A 22,600-nucleotide genomic window follows, 5' to 3' on the forward strand; every position below is an offset into this window, starting at 1 on the left:
AAAATGCTGAAAAACCACAAAATTTGTGGAACCTGACAGATTTTTTAAAGAACAGCAGGCAGTTTAACTGTTCGGTATCAATAAGGTTCTCATGATCAGTAAAAAAAAACAAAAAAAACCGCACAGCTGTGTCATTCAGGTAACAACACAGTATTACGAATCAAGTGTATGTAAACTTTTGAATGGGGTCGTTTTTATAAATTCAACTATTTTTTTTTCTCTTGTAGACTTTATTCAGGTCAGTACTAAATAAAAAATAAAATGCTGTATGATCCCTCTTATTTTAGTAAAAATAATTAACATTTTGCAGATTCTGCAAAGTTTATGTAAACTTTTGACTTTTGTTAACTACAACTGTAGTTAGCTGAACAACACAAAACAATATTCATGAAATAATAATCAATTATAATTAAATTAATAAATTAAACTATTCATTAATGAGAACCAAAACAAATATTTAATAGTTTAAAATTATGCATTTGAAAATTAAATACATTATTTGGATATATAACTGCACTTTACAATATAGGCAGCAGAGGGCAATATACTTCTGTCTCGTGAAAATTTTAATTTGTAGAGCATGTCACTTGATTAGAATCTAATGTGCGCATGCTAAATACCATCACCCATTCCCATAGTAAACAGCACAAGTATAAATCAGATTGCAAGAAGTGCTTTCCAACACCACATAAGCTGCCGTCTTTAACTAGCTTCTGATGTTTTTCGATCATTTTATCTTATTGTAATATGTTGTGAAGAATCAAATGTAGAGTTTTCAAGGATGTATGAGATGCATCAAGGCAAAATGAAAAATGACAGCTCAAGTTTGGACAACAACATAGATTGAACGGTTTGGTAAGATTTAGATTTAATCTAAATGATGAATTATTGTATATTTAAATTGAAAATGTAAATTATTCTATATTCAATTTTTTTTCTCTTAGTTTAATTTTTTTTTTAAACAGGCCATCAATCAGCAACATTCACCATGTATCCAAATGGATCTGACGTCTCACTGGTCCTGACTTTGCACTCTTTGGAATTGACTGAGATGAGTATGTACCCTGCGTTCATAATTGGATTAACAACATACTTGTTCATTTTACTCTGCAATCTCACAATTGTTGTCACCATTTGCTTGAGCAGGAATCTTCACAAACCAATGTACCTACTGTTGCTTAACATGCCTATCAATGATGCAATGGGTGCTACAAATCTTTTTTCTCAGCTGCTGTATAGTATATGGTCTCAGGACACATCAATATCATATCCTGCGTGTTTGCTTCAAGGCTTTATTGTACATTTGTATGGTGGTGCATCGTATGTTATTCTTACTGCTATGGCCTTTGACAGATATATCGCTATCTGCTCTCCGCTGAGATATGGAGCCATCATGAATACCAATAACTTGGTGAAAATCATAACTGGGATGTGGCTTTCTCATTTTACTGTCATAATTGTTCTTTTCTCTCTTTTTCTGAATTATAAGATTTGCCAGACGCACATGACAGATCTCATCTGCTATAATCCATCGATAATGAAACTCATGTGTGAAGACACAAGAGTGAACAATATCTATGGATTGTTTACCCTGGTTTTGTACCATGTTCTTGCATTGTCTGTTGTGGCATTTACATACATTCATATATTAATCACCTGTGTTACTAATAAGCAATCGGATGCAAAGAATAAGGCACTACAGACATGTGGTACTCATTTGGTCGTCTTTCTTTTCTTGGAATTCAACACTCTTTTTCCTCTAGTTGCACATCGATCTGAAAGTGTTCCTGCTTACATACGCAGGCTGTTTTCTATAACAGTTTTTGTGTTTCCTCCCCTTGTAAATCCACTTGTGTATGGTTTTAAAACTCAAGAGATCAGACAGAAAATCCTCACCTGTTTCAAGAGTAAGATAAATAGTATCTGAAAATACTTGTGTAAAGATGACATAATAAAACTTTTTTGATAATATTTTATTATTCAGAGCCTCTTCCTCACAGACAGTTATTGTTTTCAGTCACTATACATTCATTTTTATTCATCTATAGTCAGTATTGAAAAATCAAGCATTATTTGAAACATTTATCACAAAACCATAGTTGATAATGTTTTTCATTAGCGTTAGTTAAAATTTAATTAAACAAACGTGGATCATTAATCAGCGGACCTGCTACAATGTACAGTTTAAGTCAAAAGTTTTTAAATACAGAAACAAAATAAATTTCTGAAAGTACTGAAGGAGATCCCATAGTAATATAATATAGATTTACAGTAGTAACAACAAATGATGTTTTATTATACGATATGATTAATATCACGTTTTTAAATTTGATGGTTTCATTCTAAAAATCGTGATTATCTCTAATAAGGACACCAAACATAATATATGATATTTACCATCTGAACAAATGGCCGTGAATTTAACGGTAAAAAACTGTAAAAATGCTACGTTAAAAACCTGTGAAATGGTTAACGGTAAGTTTCCCTTCTATATACGGTGGAAAACTGTGTTGGACATAGCATGTCATTTTACAGTGAATAACCGTAAATTGACGTTCCCAGAATCCCCTGTGTTAGCTTTTTTTTTTTTTATTTGATGTTTTTTTGTTGAAATAAGTTTTTCTTCTTAGTTTTTTCTTGGTAGTTTTGTACATTAGGGTTGTATGTTACATCTACCTCCGGTTTCACAGACAGGGCTTAAGCCTAGTCCTAAACTAAAATGTAAGGCTATGTTTACATTAATCCACATACATTTAAAAACGGAGTTTTCATTTTAAAACGCTCTCCGTCCACAGTAGCGTTTCCAAGCGTTTTCCAAAAGTTTCTCATCCACATTGAAACGTAGGAAAACATCAAATTCGCCTTAGTGCACATGCATAAAGCCTCCAAAATTATACAGACATAAGTTTTCACGCAATTCTTCTGGCGGGATAATTTACAGAAATATCTCATCATCAACTGACGTGTCTATATCGCGCTCATTCATATTTTATCTGAAAAGCAGTTGTCGTCATATTTTGCCTTACAGCCACTGTGAGTAAATTTTCTGTCATCATTTTAGGACTGTAATTTGAAGAGTGTACAAGGTAAATTTCTTTAGCAGCAGTGTGACAGTGAATAGCACAGGCACAATTGCTGGTGTAAACATAGATATCTATTGGTTTAAATATGCGTCACATGACTATAAATATGTGTCATCATTTTCAAAAGCCTCAGTTTTCACATCCACACTACAACGTGAAAGCGGCGTTTTCAAATTTATCCACTTTGGCCGGAGTTTTTAGAAATAATTGTTTTCTGTGATAAAAACAGGGTTTTCATGTAAATGAGAGGCCAAACCGCAGGGAAATATCTGCGTCTTCCCTTTGTGTAAACGGGGCCTAAGTCTGAGCTGTTTCAGCTGAAAGAAACTTGCACTGATTGTGTCACAAGGACGGTCAGAGACTAGCGGATCCATTCGCAGCATTTATTAAGAATAAACAAAACAAACACACAGGGGCAGGCAGAAATCGTAGTCAAAACACAGGCAGAAAGGTCGGGGCTGGCAGCGAGAATCAAGCACGGGAGGGAGTCCAGGAATCAAACACGGGAAGAAACGCTCAGAAATGCAGCCGGGGCAATACAAGACTTCGCCAAGAGCTAGGTGTGAGAGTGGTTTATATGCAGTCCTAGAAATGAGGTGCAGGTGTGAGCGGTAATCAGTGCAGTGAGAAACAAGGAGCAGGTGAATGCAGTGATTAGTGCAGTGGCTTGTGGGGAATGAAGTCCATGATGTGTAGTGCAAGAGTTTATGATGACAGGACGACTCAATTCGTGACAGATTGATCTTAAAATATGTCAGTGCCTTTGTTTTGTCTCAGGATGCACACCAGTAATGTTTTTTTTTTCTAAGCACATTTATAAAAAAAATTACTTAAATGTCCTAATTGAACTATGGCCTAGTCCTGGCTTAGTCTAAGCCCTGTTTGTGAAACCGGGCCCTAATGTTGTTAAATTAATGTATTTTGCATTATTTCAGTTTTATGTGTGTGACCATGATGATGGTGTTTAGTGTTTGTGTGAATGACACTGTGCATCTTCTATATATGTTATTATTTAAAACCTCCTTGTGATGGGCTTTGGTTCATCATGTGATGTTGTCATCACCACCTGCTTTTGGTGGTTATAAGTGTATTACAAAGGTACAAAACACATTTTAGTACTTCAAAAGGTTGGTACATTACCATTATATCAGTTAATGAAATTACGGTATTTACCTGTAAATTTAAGTGAAAACTGTAAAACATTGATACCGTATTTTTTTACGGTAAAATTCTGGCAACCACTGCTGCCAGTAACCATTTCAAGTCAATAAAAGGAAAAGTCAGCCATCTATTAATTATCATGTTAATTTTTGTGCCTTGTAGCACCAACAGCAGGGGTGCTTTTTACACAAAATACCATACTTTTGCATATTCTTTTGTTATTTAAAAACTGTTGATTTAATTATCTTAGATTGCCATTTAGTGGTTTAGATTAAAATAAAGTCAAAGGCACCTTTTACTCCGGGGCACCTTTGGCCCTGTTGTACCCTATATTTTTTTATTTTCCCTAAATATCATTTAATTTTAGTACTGATAAAATATATTTTAATTTAGTACTCTGTTGCAGAGGATCTATTGATGAGCAAGGGATGTAATGCAAATTTCTTCAAATCTGTGTAGATTAAGAAACACATCTACATCTTGGATGACCTGAAGATGAGTACATTTTCAGAACATTAAAATTTTTATTTGAACTATCTATTTAAACAGTCTGCAAATGGGATATTAAATGCTATAACATCATGGTTTCAATCAATTTATACAACAGTTCTTTTTGGTCCACAAATTTGTAAGAGTGTTGATATCATAGTCCAACAGCCATTTCACCATTTGTATCAATCTGCTTGCCGAAATTGCTGACAGTAAGTGTCATGGTGGACACACAAATCCACTATAATTGTAAAAATAAAAATGTTTTGTGTCACCGAATGTAGTTTTAAAAGCCTTTTAGGCAAGAATGTCCTTTTTTGGATTTTAAATATGCAGTTTGTTAATAAAGATAACGTCTATTTATAAATTTGCTTGGACGTTTTCGGACATGTGAGCTCCAGAGCACAGTGGCCATTCAAGGCTCATGAATCCGCCCGAGAGCGCCTCACCTTGGCCAGATCTTCTGGAATTTACCACTGGTTCTAATGTCTCTATAGTGGTTAAACATGAGATAAGTTTCTTTTTGGGTGAATCTAATGGGTAGTCTTTTGTCTCATTAATCTATTATTTGTTCCAGAGCAAAACGTTTTGGCAAAATCTCATCATGTTTAGGAAAATTCAATGTTGTTGTTGTTTATTAAATATTATTCTTCAATGAATAATATTTTATATAAATAATTGTAGTAATTAATAATAGTGTTTGGGAAACAGTGTATGTGTGTTCGTGATGGTGACTTTTGTTACATTGTTATGCCATTAGATGGCATCCTGTGTTCAAATCCTGACTCAAGGACCTTTTCCGATCCCGCCCCCTATCTCTCTCCCACTTAACTTCTTGTCATTACTGATCTGTCCTATCATAATAAAACCAAAAATAAATCTTAAAAAAAAGTAATACAATAAACTTTTAATGTAGCAACTCTATGTTCCTTTGTGTTTTCGAATTAATAACAGAGGCTTGGGCTCAGCTGTTAAACTGTCAACTTTAGATTTGAATCCGTGGCAAAAGGAAGTAGTTCTGCACATAAAAATAGGCATTCAAAGTAGCTCCATTGTTATTCTGATTAAATACTAAACAATGAATTATTTTGTATTTTCTTTATGTTTGTTATTATGAAGAAAAAAGATTACACTTATAAAAAATGATTAGTACAAATATGTTTCAAATTATGTACATTCATGTACATGAAGACTTGTGTCATCAGTGGCCTAGGAAAAATGAATTCTTCATGGTGGCTGTCATGTTGAGATCACATGACCTGAGGAACACTATTTAATTTTTGCCTATTTTGGACACTTTAAGAAAATATACCTTTGAAAACAGAACATCTATGATTAATAAAGAGGTGGAGCTTAAAAAATATCAACTGGTATCCAAGGCATTTATTTAACAGAAAAAAAGTTACATAGATCTGTTTATGATACTTTTACACAAAGATCTGATAACATCAGAAACGCCTCGGGTTTCGTATGAAACCCTAGTTCCTCGAGGGAACAAGACGCTGCGTCAGAACGCTTTGGGAACGCCTCCAGCTTGACCACGCTCTGAATCACGTGTGTAATCAGTCCAATAGAGAAGCGTGTGTGACGTCACGGACGGGGTGACGTCAGGAACCAGGAAGCTATAAAGCACATGCGGTGAATGCAGCCGGCAGCTTCTGCCACCAGGAGCGCTGCAGGGATGCCGAAATTGTGGAAGGCGACGCAGCCTCTCGTTCCCTCGAGGAACTAGGGTTTCATGCGAAACCCGAGGCGTTCACCTTTGGGAACGTCGAGCTGCGTCGGAACGCTTTGGGAATGATATACCCACGCCACCAGAATCAAAGCCCTGCTATGTGTGAAGCAGGTAGAGAAAAAGGGCAAAAGTAGCTTGAGTGAAACGAGCGGCCTCAGCCCACTCGTAAAAAGGGCGAAAGTAGCCCAGGGTAACTGCGGCCTCAGCCGACTTGTAGAAAGTGGCGAAAGTAGCCCAGAGTACCTGCGGCCTCAGCCGACTTGTAGAAAGTGGCGAAAGTAGCCCAGGAGTAGTGACTGCTTGTTATGCAGGAAAGAGGGGGGGATCAACCCACTAGTAGAGGGGCGAAGTAGCCCGAGTTAAAAGAGCGGCCTCAGCCTACTCATAGAAAGGGCGAAATTAGCCCAGGGAAGTAACTGCTGGTAAAGCAGAGAAAAAAGGGGGCAAGAGCCCCGGTTAAAGAGTCCTACTGGTAGTAGGAGCGTCAGAGTGAAGGGCCTGAGAGCCCGGGGTATGAGGGAGGTCTAAACTCATAGAACCTCGCAAATGTAAGTGGCGTGGACCATCCCGCAGCGTTACAGATATCCTGCAGGGAAAAACCTGCCAGGAAAGCCTTCGTAGCCGCAACTTTGCGGGTAGGGTGAGCCTTGGCTTCCAAGGGAGATGGAAGACCAAAGGACTTGTAGGAGAGAGAAATGGCATCCGAAATCCACCGACTTAGAGATTGCTTAGAAGCTGGAAGACCTTTATTATTGGGACCAAAGCAAACAAATAACTGGTCCGTCTTCCTCCACAGGGCAGCTCTGTGGACGTATGTGTCCAGTGCGTATGTTGTCCCGGTTCAGTGTAGGGAGGAGGACAAAAGGCCTGGAGCTCAACGGGTAACCCGATTTAGGGTGCAGAAAAGCTTTGACCATGCCAGGGGCAAAGTCTAAGTAGGAAGGGGCCACTGAGAGGGCCTGTAAATCACCAACTCTCTTTAGAGAGGAAATAGCTAAAAGAAAGGCAGTTTTAAAAGACAAAAGTCTGTCCGAGATTTCTTCAATGGGCTCGAAAGGAGGATTACATAGAGCCTCTAACACCACGGCCAAATCCCACATGGGGACGCTTGAGCGCACCGGGGGCCTCAGCCTCAGCGCACCACGGAGGAAACGTGACACCAGGGGAAGTCTCCCGAGGGAGGTAGCACCGAAGGGAGCATGGAAAGCATCTATGGCCGCCATGTAGCCCTTAAACGCAGAGTGTGCGTTACCGGCCGTAAGGCGGGCTTGTAAAAAGTCCAGCACTGAACCTACTGGGCAGTGAACTGGGTCAATATGGTGCTGATTGCACCAAAGGATAAACGTATTCCACTTCCCAATGTACATTTTCCCCGTAGAGGGAGCTCTGGATTGGAGGATGGTCTCGACAACCTCAGTTGAGAGACCGGAAGCTAGGAAATGTGCCCCCTCAAGGGCCACACCCATAACTTCCATAGCTCCGGGCGAGGGTGCAGGATCGCACCCCCTGCCTGTGAGAGGAGATCCCTCCTGACGGGAATTTCCCAAGGAGGGCCGTCTAGGAGAGAAATCAGGTCTGAGAACCATGCTCGACCCGGCCAGAACAAGGCCACTAGAAGAAGGCGAATTCCGTTCCGGCACACTCTTTCCAGAGCTCCCGGGAGCAGAGCGATTGGGGGAAAGGTGTACAGACGAAGTCTCGGCCACGTCTGTACCATAGCATCCAGTCCCAGGGGAGCTGGATGACTCAGAGAGAACCAAAGGGGACATTGTGTTGTCTCCTGGCTCGCAAAAAGATCCACTTGGGCTTTCCCAAATTTGCTCCAAATGACTTCCACCACATCGGGGTGGAGTCTCCATTCCCCGGGCCTCAGCCCCTGTAAAAACTGCTCTCAACGAGAGGAGTCTCCCCTGGGACCACACAAGGACCTGGTGTGCCAGCTTGTTCAAGGGGCGCGACCGCAGACCTCCTTGGTGGTTGATGTAAGAGACCACTAATGTGTTGTCGGTGCGAACCAACACATGGTGATCCCTTAGGTCTGGGAGAAAGTGTTTCAAAGCTAGAAACACAGCCTGCATTTCCAGGCAATTGATGTACCAAGTAAGATGGCGTTCGCTCCACAGACCTCGGGCTGAACGGCCACTCATGACGGCCCCCCAGCCGGTGAGGGAGGCATCCGTAGTTAGTGTCATACGATGACATGGAGCTCCTAACACCGGGCCCTGAGATAGGAATCAAGGCTTCCTCCACATGTCTAAGGCACGAAGGCAGCACCGCGTGACCTTGATCATACGGAGTGGGTTGCCCCTCGGGGGAAAACCCCTTGGTCCTGAGCCACCACTGTAAGGGTCTCATGTACAGCAGGCCAAAAGGTATCACGTTGGGCGCAGCTGCCATGAGACCTAGCAGGTCTTGAAACTGCTTTACAGTGAGTGAGCGGCCTAATTTGACTCTCTTGACTGCGTTGAGAAGCGACTCTATTCGTGCGGGAGACATATGTGCCCGCATCGTGGTCGAATCCCAAACTACTCCTAGATAGGTGGTTCTCTGAGATGGAGAAAGAACACTTTTCCTGGAATTCAGTCTTAACCCCAGAACTTTCATGTGGGCGAGAACGACATCTCAATGTCAAACTGCCACTTCTCTTGACTGTGCCAGTATAAGCCAGTCATCTATGTAATTGAGTATACGGATGCCCTGGAGTCGCAGAGGAGCCAGCGCAGAATCCACGCACTTGGTGAAAGTTCGGGGTGAGAGTGCTAGGCCGAAATGAAGAACCCTGTATTGGTAAGCTTTGCCCCCAAAAGCAAACCTGAGGAACTTCCTGTGTTGTGGAAGGATGGAGACGTGAAAGTAAGCGTCTTTGAGATCTATTGTGACAAACCAGTCCTCAGACCTGATTTGAGACACGACCTGCTTGACAGTAAGCATTCTGAACTTGAGTCTCATCACTGCACGATTGAGCAGTCTGAGGTCTAGAATAGGACGCAAGCCTCCATCCTTCTTTGGAACAATGAAGTAACGGCTGTAGAACCCGGACTCTCTGAGATGAGGAGGAACCACCTCGATGGCTTCCTTTCTCAGGAGAGTTTCTACTTCTTGTTCCAGAACCAGAGCCTGCTGGGGTGCCACCGTAGTGACTAGAACCCCTTTAAAAGTTGGCAGGTGAGCGCCGAACTGGATTTTGTAACCTCTTTCTACAGTGTGCAGGACCCATTGAGACACATTTGGCAGAAGTTTCCACGCTGCTAAATGTTCTACTAAGGGAATCAGCATCTCGACGCTGACCTCAGGTGGATTTAGAGATTGTGAGCACCGCGGTATAAACGGGCGGATGTAAAGAGAGGGGCTCGCGAGAGGCTTCTTAGTCGAGGACCTCTTCGCCTGCAGGATGGCCCTCAGGTCGCCCTTAGGCTTAGAAGCCCCCGACTTGGAGCGCTTATGGGACTCCCATTCTCTCTGGGGAGGAGCCCTACCCGTCGCCGACCCGTCCTCGCCCTCATCTAGCTCCTTCAGCATGTCGGCCTGGTAAGCCTGCAAAACCGCCATGGTATGCAAGCAGGCTCCAGCCCGACCCGCTGCCGAGTAACCCTTCCCCAGCAAGGATGATGTTGTTTTCAGAGGTTTGCTGGGGAGTGATATTGATCTGTCCTGAGACCATATACTATAAAGCATCTGAGGAAAAAGACATGTAGCACCCATAGCATCATTGATAGACAGGTTAAGCAACAGTATATACATTGGTTTATGAAGATTTCTGTTCAAGCAGATTGTAATAATAATTGTTAGGTTGCAGAGTAAGATGAGCAAATATGTTATCAATCCAAATATGAAAGCAGGATAAATGCTCATCTCAGGTAATTCCAAAGACTGCAAAGTCAGGACCAGTGAGAAGACAGATCCATTTGGATACATGCTGTTTACAGAAGGGAATAGTGTAAAATTAGAAGTAGTGCAAATTACATTCAAATCTTGAACAACAAAAGAAATTAGACTTTTGGGTATTTTATGTAGTTAAGACTCTTTATGTTATCACAATCCCCACCAGTTTAGCCAGAAAGAATGTCCATGTGCTGTGGCAGCCTGGTTAGATATTAGCTTGGTTAGTTAATTATTAGGGCTGAACAATATGACCTAAAATCCAAACGCCCCTTTAGATTTTTAATCTAAGTGGATTTTGAATTGCAGCTTCCAAAAGACAAAAAAATAGCCAAATAATATTTTTTTATATTTGATACAATCACTGGCATGATAAGAATGTTCAGTGCACATCACCAGCTGCTAAATTCAAATACAGATATTTATTTCACAGTGTAAACAGCTTCAGTGATTGTAATAGGATTATTTGAGAGTGGTTGAACTCTGGCTAGACTGAAGTCAGTGAAAATGTTCTTTGATAATGTAAATGTTCTTTTGCTGTTTTTGTTCAATGAAAGTGTTACTATTTATTAATGTTTTTATTAAATTCACATTAAATACAAAGTCAGTCCTATTAAAAATATTTTATGGCATGATATTCATATCTGGTACCTGAGTAAATAAACTGGTTATATGCATAGTTAATAGATTACTATCAGGGTTTTGCTTCGTGTTCCTCCCTATGTGCTCCCCTTGGCCCAGTTTTTCCCCTGTGTTTCCCATGCCCATATTTGGTCCTTCCTGTTCCTGGTCTCGTTTAGTCTCATTAGTTCCATTTAATCCACCTGTGTTCCTCCATTTACCCCTTGTATTTAAGTTCCTGTCTGTGCATTCCTCTGGTGTCAGGTCTAAAAGTTATGTTTGTGTGTCAGTCTTCATTCCTTGTGTGGATTGCCCTGTGATTTATTAAAGACTGCTTCGCTTACTTACGTCTCCTTCGTTCCTTCTGGCAGTCATGACGAGTCATGACAGAAGACCCGACCTACAAACAATATAATTTTACGTGTCTCCCCTCGGTTTTGTTTCTGTGTTTTTATCAGTGTTTTTATTTCTGTTGTGCCCTATGGATCCCCTCTTCCATCTGGAATATGTCCTCCTCCTGCTGGAGCATGGGAATAGATCTCTCAAGGGCCATACCAGACTTTTCCTGGTCCACAATCATCTCACCAGCTATCCGGACAACGCACTCTGTGTGTTCTACAGCACCAGTTTAAACCTCGTACAGAACGCCGTCATCAGAAGATGGCCCTCGAGAGGATTTCGCAGCCTTTGTGAAAGTGCCACTCCGGACCAGTGGCCATCCCACCATCTCCATGCTGCGCGGAGCACATGCCCGAGCCCACTGCTGATGGAGACCTGGAGCCTGGAGCCTGGAGCTCCGCCCACTGCAACATGGCTGAAGGTGAGCTTCCAAGAAACTGGGTGAAGAGAAAGCAGATGGGGACCTCATAGACTGGTTTTCTGACCTGCCCCCTCTTCTCCCTCCTTCGTTGGAGCCCTCTGCAATTCCAGTTCTTACGTCCAGCCTAGAGAGGTCTCCTGTTCCCACTTCTAGGCTCCTATCCCCAAGGGCATTCCAGAGAGCCCAGAGGCTCACAAATGCCTGGCCTCCCACTCGCTCGTGCCTCCTCTTCCGCTCAGAGTCCAGGACTCCGCCTCGGCCCGTTGACCCAGTGGCTCCACTGGCTCTATTGGCTCCCTCGTCCCTCAGGCTCCGCCTTGGTCTGGCGTTGACCATCCTGCGCCTCGAGACTCCACTCCTCCGGCTGCACCGCCGCCTCATCCCTCCGGCTCCGTCAGGCTCCTCCATCCCTTCGGCTCCACCTTGGTCCTCTGTCGCTCTGGCTCATCGGCTCTCCGTCTCCACCTCAGGCTCCTCCGCCGCCGTTGGTCGGCACCCTGGAGTCATCAGCCCTTCTATTTCCATGGCTCCTCGCTCCATCGGCTCCACTGGGAGTCGTCATTATGGCTGTAGCCTGGGTCCCACCTGACTCCTCCTGCTCCATGTCCCTCCTGTTTCCTCCTTAGCTACTCCCTCCGTCTGGTCTGGCCTTTTTCCTCCTTATGACTACCTGGCTCCTTCCTCCATCTGGTCCGCTTTGGCTCCTCCTGTTTCCTCCTTGGTCTCCTCCCTGTCTGTGGTCCTCCTCCTGGGTGTCCATCCTCCTCCCAAGTTCCTGTGATGCAATGACACGCCTTCTGGGGGCGGGGGGCTATGTCAGGATCATGCTTTGTTTTGTTTGGTGGGGCTATGCTTTGTTTTTCTCCCCATGCGCTCCAGTTTTTCAACTGTGTTTCCCATGCCCATATTTGGACCTTCCTGTTCTCGTTTAATCTCATTAGTTCCATTTTAACCACCAGTTACCCCTTGTTTTTAAGTTCTTGTCTGTGCATTCCTCTGGAGTCAGGTCTACAAGTTATGTTCATGTGTCATTCTTCGTTCCTTGTGTGGATTACCCTGTGTTTCTTGGATTTATTAAAGACCGCTTTCCTTACTTACGTCTCCTACATTCCTTCTGGCAGCGAATTGTGACAATAACATTATTAGGCTAAAGGTGCAAAATGTATTTACACATATTTGAGAATCGAGACTCTGATAGCACAAATACCTCACTGAGATGTCTATTTGACGTCTGCATTTACATCTGGAAGACGTATTTTTAGAGTGTTTGCTCATCTGCAATACCTAGTATGATTTTATCGGAAAGTATTAAAGGATTAGTTTACCCAAAATTTTTTATTAGCCCATTATTGCAAGCCTTATATGAGTCACAAGATCACAGGTTTGATCTGGGCCACACACCTCCCATCAGCAGTCGGCCTTATGTTTTTTGCTGTCACACATATACACACAAAATAATGCCATCATTGCCATACCTATCTTTGGGTGACAAGGTGCATTTCGGAGACATCACACCAAGATCGTCTGCTGTATGGGGAAGTCATAGCATAGCATATATTTACTAATCTAAATAAAAGATTTTCATCAACCACAAAAGGTAAACTGACATTCTATTTGTCAACAACCCATGGTACATTTTTAGCCATTTTTGAATGACAAAGCAGAAAGATGCTTTTTAAATCAGATGGTGTAGTTACGACATCTACCGGCATGGCTGTGCACATGCTACAAAACAACACCTGTTCCCATGACCAATCCAACGCAAATGGGAGTTTATCCACCCAATTTCATGACTATAAATCATTAGTCCACAGGTGAAATTCAGCAGCGCTAAAGGATGATCACTTAAGGTGGTAATATGCATGACAGTTTGTGCAAACAGACCACATTATTTCAAATCTCAACAACTGTGAATTGTTTTTTTAGAAAATGAGGACTAACAATTATTTAAATTATTCATTGAAAGACGTGCCTTATTAATCTAATGAGATGTGGATTTAAAAAAAAAATCATATTGTGGCAAATTTAACCTGCTGTTGTTTAACATTTATTTCTTTTTTTAGGTTGTAGCCTAAGTAAGATGATGCTGGATATAACAAAATGAAAGGTTGGAATGGATAGATGTTGGACACCAACTTCTCAAAATTTCTGGCAAGATTTCCACATGTTAATTTTGATTATTATTCTTTATTTATATTGATAGCATTAAAAGCTTGTTTATGCTGGACTGTGTAGGCCGTTAATAGTAAGATCATTCATCATGTATCTAAATGAATCTCTCCTCTCACTGGTCCTGACTTTGCACTCTTTGGAAATGCCTGAGACAAGCATTTATCCTGCATTCATACTTGGATTATTAACATACTTCTTTATCTTACTCTGCAATCTAACAGTTATTATTACAATTTGCTTGAACAGAAATCTTCACAAACCAATGTACATACTGTTGCTTAACCTGCCAATCAATGACGCAATGAATGCTACAATCCTTTTTCCTCACCTGCTGTATAGTATATGGTCTCAGGACAGATCAGTATCCTATCCTGCATGTTTTGTTCAAGGCTTTTTTGTACACTTCAATGGCGGAGCATCTTATCTTATTCTTACTGCTATGGCCTATGACAGGTATATCGCTATCTGCTACCCACTGAGATATGGAGCCCTTATGACTACCAATAACTTGGTGAAAATCATAACTGGGATGTGGGTTTTAGATTTTGCACTTATAACTGTAGTTTTCTCCATTCTAATACCTTACAGGAACTGCCAGACACACATGACAGATTTAGTCTGCTATAAGACAGCATTAATGAAACTCTTATGTGAAGGCACAGAGGTGAACAATATCGTAGGGTTAAGTGTCATCATTTTTTACCATGGCCTTTCGCTTTCTGTTGTGACATTGACATACATTCATATATTAATCACTTGTGTTACTAAAAAGCAGTCTGATGCAAAGATTAAGGCACTTCAGACATGTGGTACTCATTTGGTTGTCTTTCTGTTGTTAGAGTTTAACACACTTTTTCCTAGTATTGCACATCGACTTGATGTTCCTGCTTTCATGCGCAGAGTTGTTTCTATTTCCAATTTTATCTTTCCTCCTCTTGTGAATCCACTTGTGTATGGTTTTAAAACTAGAGAGATCAGACAGAAAATTTTCAGCTGTTTCAAAAGCAAGAAGATAAGCAGTTTTTGATGTAATCAGATCTGTGTGAAATTATCATGAACTGATAACATATGTAGCCATGTGCCTTGGATGTAAATTCATTTTGCTTAACTTGTTTATCATATTGTAATATCGAAACGGTCAGTTTGTTTGACAGTCACCCTTGTAGAAATTACATTTACACTGATATATTTTTTGAAAGTGTCTAAATATAAGAAGATTACTGAAATTAAATGAATAGTATTCAGCTGGTCATGTGATCTCAGTATGACAGCCACCATGAAGAGATGACCCTCCTTACAGAAAGCATTTTTCTAGGCCACTGATGACACAAGTCTTCCACTGAAATCAGTGTACTTTATTTTAAACATATTTGTATTATTTGCATTTGTAGGTGTACATCTTTTTTATCTTAATAATAAAGAAAATGCAATTGTTTGATACTTACCAAAAGAGCTACAGGAAAAAGATTGCAATGTACATTGTTGGTTTACAACATTCAACACAACAGAGTAAATAAATTATATTATATTGTATATAATCACAGTAGTTATTTTATTGCCCCACCCTAAAAGCTGGGGTGAGATTTTAGTCAACTGTGTTTATCAGATGAGCTCCTCCTAAAGCCAAGCTATTTCTTTATTGTGGTTAAGGGGACATTGATAAAACAAAGTATTGCAATATTTTGGCTGTCGGTTATATTGCATGCACTTTTACTCATTCCCCTAAGCTCAGTCCTTTGGAGGGTGAAAGGGAAAAAAAACATGACATCCAAATTGGAAAACAATAACCCAATAACATACCCATGTGAAAACAAATATGGATATGATAGGAAGTTGGCTTGAGGATAAATCTCTTTATACAAGATCTGTTTAGTAAAACTTTCAAATGCGGTTCATGGTCACAGGTTTGATCTGGGCCACACACGTTCTACCAGCAGTCCGCCTTATGTTGTTCGCTGTCACACATACTGTACAGTGCCAAGCATAGCCCACCTTTGGCTGACGAGGTGCATTCCAGAGACTACGTTCCAATGTTAATTTTGACAGCATCTAACCTCCTAATATGACTAATCCAATGCAAATGGGATTTTTTTTCAACCAACTCCATGAGTACAAATCATTAGCCTACATGTGACATTTGGCAGTTTGTCTGAGCAACTTGTATTATTGTGAATACAGAGTAGCTTGATCTGAATAGGAGATTATGATGACAGCTTGTGCAAACAGACCACATTATTTCCAATGCACAACAATTATGTATAGGTTTTACGCAAAAAAGGACAATTATTTAAGTGATACAGTGAAAGATGTGCAGTGAATTAAATAAACTGCAATCATTAGTTCTGGCATGAATGTATTTTTTTTTACATTTTTAATATTTACTGTTTATTTACATTGATAGCGTTAACAAATTCTTTATGCTGGATTGTGTAGGCTGTAAATACTGTAGTTGCAACAGCTTGAAGGCCTTTCCACACTGAGTGCAAAAAAGCGAAATGAATATTGCACACAATGATGCGCTGGAATAAAACCACAGATTTCTATGAGTGCTTGCAAATAGACCGAGGTTTTTTAACAACCAGTCCGACAAATCTTTTCAGTTTCGCAAAGCAAAAACACAGCTGTCCAATAAGATTTGAGTATTACATCATGTGCCCAGAGCAGCTGCTGTGTCACAACAGGATGAGAGTGGTTCGAAAACCAGTGTAAACAAACACAGAAGAAGAGTATTCAAAGCAAGATGAGGATGCACTCTTGTTATCATTGCATCTGAGAACAGATGGCTACTCTCACATGTTCTTAATATAATTTCTATTAATTCTCCACTGAATTATGTGATCTGGAGGAGAACACTGTTTGTTTTCTTCCAGGTGCCCAGGAGTTATATGAGTCAGAGTGCGTTCACTCTTTAGATCTTCCTTATTTAAAAAAATTGATTGAAACATTTTTCTACTGTTCTACACAAGAAAATATGAAAGCAAACAGACATATGATTATGTTATGATATATTATCTGTATCTGTTTTGTATGCAGCTCATGGTATTATAACAATAAAGGATGTTTATGATCATAAGCAGTGTAGTGTTGTTAAAAACAAAGAGTGCATGTCTGCCTATTACAGAATCAAAATCAACTTAAGATCCCAATCAGAAGTTTGCGCTCAGTGTGAAAGCACCATTCGTCGGCGATTCACCTCACGTTTCTGCATCACGCTCAGTGTGGAAAGGCCTTGAGGCTGTACACAATGGAACTGACAAAGTGACCATTGCAGATCATTTGTACTTTGTGTCACTACATCTTATAGTAGAACAAGGCATTCATTAACTGTCGGGGTTTGTCGTGCCGCATTGCGCCGCACCGCATCCAGTGTAGATCCGATGAGTTATTTTTTTAAATTGTGGCAGCTTCATTCTTCCAACCTGATCTAATGACGAAAACATACATTTGGGTACGTTTTCGCAAGACATATCCGATTTTTTTCCCATAACAGATGAACATACATACTTGGAATGTATGTTGTGGCACTATATTAGAGTGTTACAGTAATGCTCCCTGACGTACCTGCACTACACCTAAACCTGTAAAAATGTGACGTAAAAACGCAATCGCAAGCATGCTCTTTTAGCTTTTTTTCGATCTCTTGATCAGGTCTGTCATTGTGAGTCATGTTTTTGAAAGGATTCATTCCCAAGGATTCTGCATCTTAAGTCCAATTCCGTGCCAGCTGAGCTACCATGCAAGCTTGTTTAGTCTGAAAAGCGAAACGTCTGGAGCTATAATCATAACTGCATACGGAAACGATTACAAGTGCTCTCTGTTTTAATGCCTCTAGTGTTCATTTCTGTTGGAAACTGCAGTGATATACACTTATTGGTCTTGCAAAAAACATGTAAAAACATGTTTGCTCGGTAGCTCAGGCGGCACGTAATTGGACTTAGGATGCGGAATCTTTGGGTATAAATTCCAAGAAAAATATGACTCACAATGAAAGAGCTGAAAGATGAGAAACTGAAAAACAAGCTAAAACAGTAATCTTGCGATTGCGTTTTTACGTCAAATTCGCTTTTGTTCATACTATCAGATAGGTTTAATTGTAGTGCAGATGGTGCGTTATTTTAAAACGTCATAGCGCATTAGAGTTATAGCACCACTCAATGGACATTTCAAGTCAGAACTGCGATGACACATAAAAAAAACTAATGTCACATAAAATATACCACATTTAGCGCCACTCAGAAAAAAAAGTTTCCACAGGTACGTTCTCTTCATGAGATCAGGTAGCATTCTAAAGTACAAAACAATGCTGAACTTTGACATAAAACTGAACTTTTGTTCATACTATTGTTTAGGTTTAGGTGTAGAGAAAATGGTGCATTATTTTAAATCATCATGGAGCATTAGAGTTAGAGCCACTCAACTTATATTTCAAGTCAGAACTGCGAAGGCACGTACAAAACAATGTCACACATCAAATGTACTGTATGTACTTTCATCTGTTCCGGGGGGAAAAACGAACACTCTTTTAGCACCACTCAGTGGACATTTCAAATCGAATATGTCACAAAACGTACAGTATATATAGTGGTATGTATTTCACATTGCACATTTGCAGTTGTTACATTCCATCGCTCGAGTCTTTTCAACCACACCTATAGCTATTTCTTTATTTTGGGTGTGAGGAATCGATACAGCATATTATTAGGGGCCAAGCACCGAAGGTGCGTAGGCACCTATTGTATCGGTTAGCATTCTTTTTCTTCCGCTCTGGAAGTCTATGGCAGCCCATAGAACCGCTTGCGGGAAAGTTGTGTAATTTGGCACACTGATAGAGGACAGTCTCAACATTAACCATAGCAAGTCTGGAGTCTCTAACTCAAACTGTCTATGTCACGTTAGAAATGAGGTCAGGGTCCAAATGCAGGAAGTGAAGTTTTAATTAAATAAACACAAATAAACAAACAAACAAAAGGCCAAACACGGCACAACAAAACACGAGCAAGGCAAGAACATGAACTTGGAAAATACAAAGAATACCGAAAACAAACCACACAGAAGACAATGCAGCCAGAATGAGCAGTGAGACATGAGCAGCTTTAAAGTCCGTATAATTGTGAACAGGTGTGAGTTGAGACGAGTGTAACGATCACAAGACAGGTGTATACAATCAAGGAAGTGCAGTGCAAGGGAAAGGGAAACAGCGACCTCAGGTGGCTGAGGGAAACCCCACAGCCCAGATCATGACACTCTAGCGCCACCACTTGACAAAAATTTTACTTTGTTTTTGCTAATAACTTTTGAACCGTAAGCCACAGAATCAAAATTCTTTTTTTTTCTCTGAATCATTGGCTCATGCCGAGTCGAATGTACACCAAATTTCAAAAATCGTAAGGTTTAGTTTTTTTTCTATAATTAATTGTTTGAAAAACCTACTTTTTCGAACTCGTCCTAGACGGTTTGTCTGATTTTCACCAAAATTGGCTCAGATCATCTTCAGACCATGCTGGCAAAAAGTTATGGAATTCAAGCTTTTTAGTTACACCGTTCTTGAATAATGCGCGAACAAATTCTATGAAAAAGACGCAAAAATGGATGTGAGGCTGTATCTCCGCAACGGTTTGGCGTATTGAGACCAAACTTGCTGTGTGTTATAACAAGTATGACCTGAGGCTACCTGCAGTGTTTCATCACAGTGCCAAAAATCTTGAAACTCATTACATTTGGAGGAGCATGCCAAGTCGTACCATATCCAGTTTTCCCATGTTGTCCATTTTGCACGTCGGCCATTTTGAATTTTGTTGTAAAATGCTATATTTTACGAATAAATTGACATATCATTACGAAATTCGGTATGTATCTTCAGCACCATACCCTGACAGTGCTCAAAACACAGTGCTTGGTCTTGATATATTCCCTGGATAATGCCGAGAACATTGATATCAATTATGTCAGATTTGAAATAACTTCCTGTCCGCCATTTTGATTTATGTTGAAAACCTACTTTTGCGTACTCCCCCTAGACCGTTACTCTGATTTTCACCAAATTTGGCTCGGATCATCTTCAGACTGTGCTGACAAAAAATCATTGATTTCGTATCGATGCCCAGGAAACGTTTTTCGTTTAGTTCATCAACAAATTTGCTGAAAAGATGCCAAACTGCACCTGAGGCTGTATCTCTGCAAAGCTTTGACATATTTGCACTAAACTTTGTATGTGCCATTAATACCTCACTCTGACTCAAGTGTGCCGTACGTGTCCTGAAAAGTGAAGCCAAAACATTTCGATCGCCCCCCGGTGGCTGGCTGCAGTATAGGTCATAAACCCCGCCCTCTCCATATAATCTAATGGGACGTGAGCCAAACTAAATAATTGAATTACTCTTCAAATAATTTTTTTCCAAAGATGGTTTCCATCATGTGAAGTAGTTCTCATAATGCTGATTCATGTTCAGGTGCTCGCTTTTCTAATAAGTTCACTTTTAGGTAGTTAATTAATGCTATAAAAACGGGGTGTGGTGTCATGATTGTGATGTTGCGATTGGGTCTGTGGGAGTTTGGGCGTGATTTTGATACCGCGTCTCCGCCTCACGACACTACTGCGCAGACTCTAGCTCCAAATGACTTGATTTCCCCCAGGATGGCAGTGGCCATATTGAGATGTATTGGCTTCACTTTTCTATATGGAATGAAGCGGAGATGCGTCGTCCATCTTTTTTTACAGTCTATGCTCTGACTACGCCACATCAATTTGATAACAGTGCCACCTATTGGTCAAGAGTAGTAAACTATTTATTAACCTTAAATTATTAAATTTCCAAAAATGCTAATAATTATTGATTGCATTAGCCTATTATAATGAAACAGGTTTCAAAATATTCCTTGGGTCATGCCGACAACATAGATACCAATTATGTCAAAATTGGCAGAACTTCCTGTCCGCCATTTTGATTATTGTAGAAATCTTACTTTTTCAAACTCCTCCTAGACCGTTGGTCGGATTTTCACCAAATTTGACTCGGATGATCTTCAGACCATGCTGACAAAAAGTTATGGATTTCGTGTTAATAACCATAACCGTTATCATTTAACGCATCAACGAATTGGCTGGGAAGATGCCAAAAAAGCATCTCAAGCTGTATCTCTGCAAATCTTTAAGATATTTGCACCAAACTTTGTATGTACCATTGTCACTTCACACTGATTATGCCACTTCAGTTTGGTAACAGCGCCACCTATTGGTCAAGAATAATAAACCATTAATTAACTATTAATTATGACAATTTCAAAAATGCTAGTAACTGTTGACTGCATTAGCCTATTGTAATGAAAGTGGTCTCAAAATACAGTATTCCTTGGGTCATGCCGACAACTTAGATACCAATTATACCATAGTTGGCCGAACTTCCTGTCTGCCATTTTGATTTATGTTGAAACCTACTTTTTTTAAATCCCTCCATGACCGTTCATCTGATTTTCCAAAAAATCGAGTCAGATCATCTTCAGACTGTGCTGACAAAAAGTTATGGATTTCGTGTTATGAGATGAAACCGTTTTCGTACAGTGCCGCTACAAATTTTAGGCTTCATGCCAGAATGACTCTGAGGCTTTATCTCTGCAAAGCTTTGACATAATGACACCAAACTGTAACGTTGGAGGAAATGATGAGGAAAAACAGGATCTAAATGCAGTAGTTTATTGGGAATCCGTGATGAAAGAACAAAATCCAGAGGGAACAGAATCAGGAACTCAGACACGGGAAAGAGACAACCATTACACAATAAACAACCGACAGACTACAGAGGAAACACAAGGACTATTTATACACAGAGCAGGGGCAATGAACTAATTGGTAACCATAGAAACTAACAAGGAGTGGGTGTGGTAAAATGAGTGTCCATGGTGACAAACAAGGGAGCAGAGTGGCAGGGAAGCAAACAACAATGAGAGACAAAGACTACAAACTAAAAGTCCTCATACACAGACACAGAAACACAGACCAGAATCGTGACACAAACTTTGTGTGTGCCTTTGTCACCTCACACTAAACACACCACATCGATATGATAACAGTGCCACCTGTTGATCAAAAGTGATAAGCCATTAAATCATATCAGTAGGCGTTCTATATTATTTTTTCGTCAATTTGACTAAAATCATTCCTTTTACTTCCTTTTTGTTGCAGTTGGTCTGCTGTTCCTGTCATCCTTAGCTCCTCATTTTCCCTTTTGAGTGCTTGGCCCCGTAATTGCTGCTTGCAGCTATATTTGCAATATATTCCATGATGACATTGTATTGAGACACGGATGGGTACAATTTCAGCATGGGACTGTATTGCACACACTTTCTCTCATTTCCGTAAACTTGTGAATTGAAGGGTGAAAGGTTCAAAACATGACATTCAAATTGTAAAACAACAACAAGCCAAAACATACACTTGTTCAATATGTAACAAATATAGTTTTGATGGGAAAATGGCTTAAGGAAAAACATCATTATACCAATTTAGAAATGTCTTGCACTTGATTGTCAATTAGACATAATCAAATGTTGTAATCTGTAATAATTGAAAAATGTTCAAATGTAGCTCTTCATAACAAGCTTCAAATGAGTGGTGTTGGGCATGTTACTTTAAAAAAGCAATTA

General features: G+C 40.3%; 2 protein-coding genes across 2 annotated transcripts; both read left to right on the forward strand.

The window, feature by feature from the left end:
- Positions 1–988: 988 nt before the first annotated feature.
- Positions 989–1,927, forward strand: LOC141285216 (olfactory receptor 52J3-like). The gene has a single exon (XM_073818256.1). The coding sequence runs from the start codon at positions 989–991 to the stop codon at positions 1,925–1,927; it is 939 nt and encodes a 312-aa protein (XP_073674357.1).
- A 12,121-nt stretch (positions 1,928–14,048) lies between these two features.
- Positions 14,049–14,987, forward strand: LOC141284306 (olfactory receptor 51B5-like). The gene has a single exon (XM_073817315.1). It carries the CDS (start codon positions 14,049–14,051, stop codon positions 14,985–14,987), a length of 939 nt encoding a protein of 312 aa, XP_073673416.1.
- The last annotated feature ends 7,613 nt before the right edge of the window (positions 14,988–22,600 follow it).

The sequence above is a fragment of the Garra rufa genome, chromosome 14, assembly GCF_049309525.1.
Source record: "Garra rufa chromosome 14, GarRuf1.0, whole genome shotgun sequence".
NCBI classification, from domain to species: Eukaryota; Metazoa; Chordata; class Actinopteri; order Cypriniformes; family Cyprinidae; genus Garra; species Garra rufa.

Bases quoted from the DNA above. Each gene is read 5' to 3' on its own strand.
- LOC141284306 (XM_073817315.1), top strand. From the start codon at position 14,049: ATGTATCTAAATGAATCTCTCCTCTCACTGGTCCTGACTTTGCACTCT.
- LOC141285216 (XM_073818256.1), top strand. From the start codon at position 989: ATGTATCCAAATGGATCTGACGTCTCACTGGTCCTGACTTTGCACTCT.